General features: G+C 47.1%; 1 protein-coding gene across 1 annotated transcript; it reads left to right on the top strand.

The window, feature by feature from the left end:
• Positions 1–618: 618 nt before the first annotated feature.
• On the top strand, positions 619–1,113 carry LOC308414502 (high mobility group protein B4-like; the record flags this gene model as incomplete). The annotated part of the gene is made up of 1 exon (XM_080909733.1): positions 619–1,113. One exon carries the CDS (start codon positions 619–621, stop codon positions 1,111–1,113), a length of 495 nt encoding a protein of 164 aa, XP_080765859.1.
• Between the last annotated feature and the right edge of the window lie 2,971 nt (positions 1,114–4,084).

Raw genomic sequence — 4,084 nt, 5'->3', positions numbered from 1 at the left:
AGTTATTATTTTTAGCGTTACTACCAAACCCTTCTGTGCAGCAGGCATTGCCCTGGCTCAAGGCAAACAGTCTTCACATGTTATCATGACAGCTCCCAAGACTCCCCTCCCCCACCTGGCTTTGGTTCTTTCTAGAGTGTGGAGGATGAGGAGGCAGAATCCTGAGAATACCATGGAGAAAGGCAGCCCTTGTTTTGACCCACCAGGGGACAGGGATAAAAGACCTCAGAGGTTGAGCAAAGCCCACACCTACAGCAAGACAAAGGGAAAGGTTCCCAGGGCCAGAACTAACTCTAATATGGTTGAGATAAACCTGCATGTTTCCTTAAAAGGCAAAAGTCCCTGGAGAAAGCAACCACTACTGGGAGGGGGGAGGGGCTGCCTGTAAGCCTGGGCTTGGCTGCCATTGGCCAGCTCAGGGATGACATCATAGTTTCCCTTTCTTGACCCAACAAAGGTCACCAGCACTGAAAAGGCTGGGCCCTGGCTGAGGCACACACACTGAGAACATTTCACCTTAAGAAGAGTACCTCCCAGATTGTTCCTCAGGTGAGGAGGCAGAAGCCTTTGCAATCTGATACCGGAAGATCAAGAAAAGGAAATCAAGGTTGTCTAACCATGGGCAAAGAAGGACAGCAAAGGCCCAAGGCGAACGTCAGTTCCTACATCCACTTTATGCAGCATTTTAGAAAGAAGTTCAAGAAGCAACATCCAAGGACTTATCTTGGCTTTGAAGAACTTTCTAGAATGTGTTCGGAAAAATGGAGATCCATCTCGAAGCGCGAAAAGGCCAAGTATGAAGCCCTAGCGAAACTTGATAAAGATCGGTATAAGAAAGAAATGAAGAATTTTCCCGGGAAGATAAAGAAGAGAAGGACTAGGGACCCAAAGGCACCCCGGAAACCCCCAACCGCATTCCTGCTTTTCTCCCAAGACCACTATGCCCAACTGAAACAAGAAAACCCCGACTGGAACGTGGTGCAGGTGGCAAGGGCTGCCGGAAGGATGTGGTCTCTGGCCGAAGAGGCGGACAAAATGCCGTATAAGGAGAAGGCTGCGCTTATGCGGGCAAAGTACTTCCAGGAGATGGAGAACTACCGCAACAGACGCTAAGGCAGGAAGAGGAACTTCTGGGCATCAGCCAAGACCCGTTCGAAACAATAAAACATCAATCATGGAGTTTCTGGTCCTGGTGTCCTGTGTGGATAGACTGCTCTTGGATGCTCTGTGATGGATGTGTGTGGTTCCATTGAGGTCTAGCCTTGGGAAGGTCGGCTTTCAGAGAGGTAGCTCTAAGACAGGGTCACAGTTCCCAAATGGCCTAGGTTGAGCTGGGTGCTCAAGCACATGTGCTGGAGAAGCCAGCCACACAGCTGCTCTTTTGAGATACAGAGATCAGCTCAGAGAGTTCTTAAGACAATTCCTAGTTCCTGCTGAGACTTGTGATCTCAATGGAATGTGGCCAAACTGAGATGGCTCTGTGCTCTCTCTGCAGGCAGACATTTTGATTGAGATTACAGCTCTGGGTTCAGAATCAAGTTATCTGGGTTGCCCCACTCCAGGTCCAGGTGACAGGAATTTTGAGATGCTTCTGCCTGGTGTGAGAACCCAATGACAGAGAAGGCTATGACAGAAAACAGAGCAGCAGGAGTGGTGGTGAATGAGAAACATGGGGGGAGGGATGAGGCCACCCAAGGAGTTCTCATGTTAGTGAAACACCAACTCTCCCTTGCTGTACAGCTAGTACTCCAGCTTGCTCCTGCTTCCCCTTTGCCCTCTCAGAAGACACCCTCATGTTCTGCTTCAGTGAAAGATAGAAATTATCAGACTTAAGTTCTCTCCTTTCTCTCAGTAATGGGGTACAGCACCTGCTTTATGCACTATCCTAGTGAGTAGACATGGGAGCACAGTTCTGAATAATTAATAGGTGGTATTGCTTCCAGCCACTAGCCAGTTTGAGGTGCTGCCTGCCAGCTTCCTCTGCTGTATGGACAGTAGGCTGTCCTTTTCCTGAACGCAGATCCAGACTAAGCCACGGTAGAAACTGTGTCAACTACTTGTCACAGTGCCTTCATCTTCTTAGGCCTGTGGTTGTGTGAGTGGATGCATGTGTGAGCACATGGGCATGGAGGGCAAAGGTCAACATCCACAGGGGCTTCTCCTGCCCTGTCTGCTCAGTCCTTTAGACACAGGGACAGTCTCACTAGCCTTGGAGTTGCTGATTCATGTGGTCAGCTTACTGTCCCCATACCTAAGCCTGTGTGCCCCTCCCCCAGAGCGGTGTCCTTGTAGCTTCCCATAGCTGTGCACCTGGGTGGTGGTGGTGTGGGGTAAGTGCTGTCAACTGTCCTACATCCTGCCTCCCAGAGCTACCAGAACCCAGTGGCAGACCAGACACGCCCCCCAACATTAACCCAACAAACATCAAAATGGAACATGACAAGGAATAATAGCATGTCACACTCATACTAGGTGCAGTTTAGCAAAACTTGGTTCCATGACCACTTTCTTATAATGGTAGGGAAACATCAGCCCCATAGCGTTGCAATGAGGATTATATGATCTACAAAGTAAGTTCCAGAAGAGCTAGACATAGAGAGACCCTGTCTCATATTTTTTCCTTTTAGGAAATTATTGACTTCCCAAAATGAAGAGGAAAAGCAATTCTTGGTGGGCTTTGGTATTAAGTGTCAGTGATGGAGGGGTGGAGGGGAGACAGTTCTGCTCACCGGTCTGTATTCCTAAGTGTACTTTTGCCTTGACCTCAGTGCAGTGCAAGTGCTAGGACAATGAAAATGCTCTTTTCATCCTAGAAATCTGAAAGCTTTGGGCAGTACTAAGTTTGTTGTATCCCCAGGGCATGAAGAACTAATTCTTGTAGAATCTATAAAGTATTTTTCTCCAAAAAGGTAACATGTAAAAGATGACAAATCATCCCGGTTCTTTAATTCTATTTTTCTTGGGAGCTTGAGTGACTGCGTATTAGTCATGTACCCAAATATGACTATGTTACCCATGCTCTCTCTAAAGGCAATTTACACTGCTTAGGTTTGGAGGGCAGTCTATGGGAGAGTGCTTGACTAGCACACAGGAAGCCCTGGATTTCACTCCCAGCACAGCCAAAATTAACAGGTCTCCCTATGCACACAATGGACCTCAGCTGTCATGAGGTTGAGACCTGTATTTCTAATTGACTCAAGAATAACTGGTGCTGCTTGTCTTCTGCTCACTAAGGACGCCGCTTTGAAACATACCTCCCCTGCGTAGTGACGGCAGCACCAAGCACTCCTGGGAAATCTGATGGGGACTTGACTGTGACTTTCTTTTTCAGGTCTGCTAGTCACTATTCACTTTTCCGTTGCCATACTGAATACAGTGTCCAGAAGGGGCTGATAGAAGGAAGAGTTTATTTGTGCTTAAGGATCTGGTTCCAGAGGGATAGTTCTCAGGTGAGAAAGCTGTAACAGCAGGTGGCTGGAGCAGGAAGCTGAGACATCACATTTTTCACTGTAAACACAAAGCAGAGAATGAACTGGATGTCAGGTAAAGCTTTCAGTTCTCAAAGCCTGCCCCCAAGGGTTTCATAACATTGCCTCAAATGGCACCATCAGTTGGGGACTAGTTGTTTAAATACCTGAGGCTGTGAGGGACATTTCTCATTTAAAGCACCACATTCTACTTCTGCATCCTTGACCTCATGGTCACATCACAATTCAAAATGTACTTAGTCCAGCTGAGAAAGTCTCCCTGGTCTGTCACAGTGCCAATATTCATTACATTCCAAAGTCTCTTCTGAGACTCAAGGCAATCTCTTAACGGTAAAACCGTGTAAGATAAGAAGCAAACACATCCTTCCAACATAAAACAGTTTTGTCTAAAGAGGAGATACAGGGCTGTAGTGAAGACATAATGGATCAAAGCAGGGATGAAACCCAGTAGAGCAAACACCAAATCCTGGAGCTCTTTGCCTAACACACTGGAAATTAGCTTCAAGGCTAATTTAGATGGCATCTCTTTCTCTACCATTTCTGTCTACAATTCACATTTCCCTCCTGCCCAGTGGACAGATTTCTCTACAAACTGT

This window comes from Micromys minutus (genome assembly GCF_963924665.1).
Source record: "Micromys minutus genome assembly, chromosome: X".
Taxonomy (NCBI): domain Eukaryota; kingdom Metazoa; phylum Chordata; class Mammalia; order Rodentia; family Muridae; genus Micromys; species Micromys minutus.
This window is presented reverse-complemented; position numbering and strand designations above follow the sequence as displayed.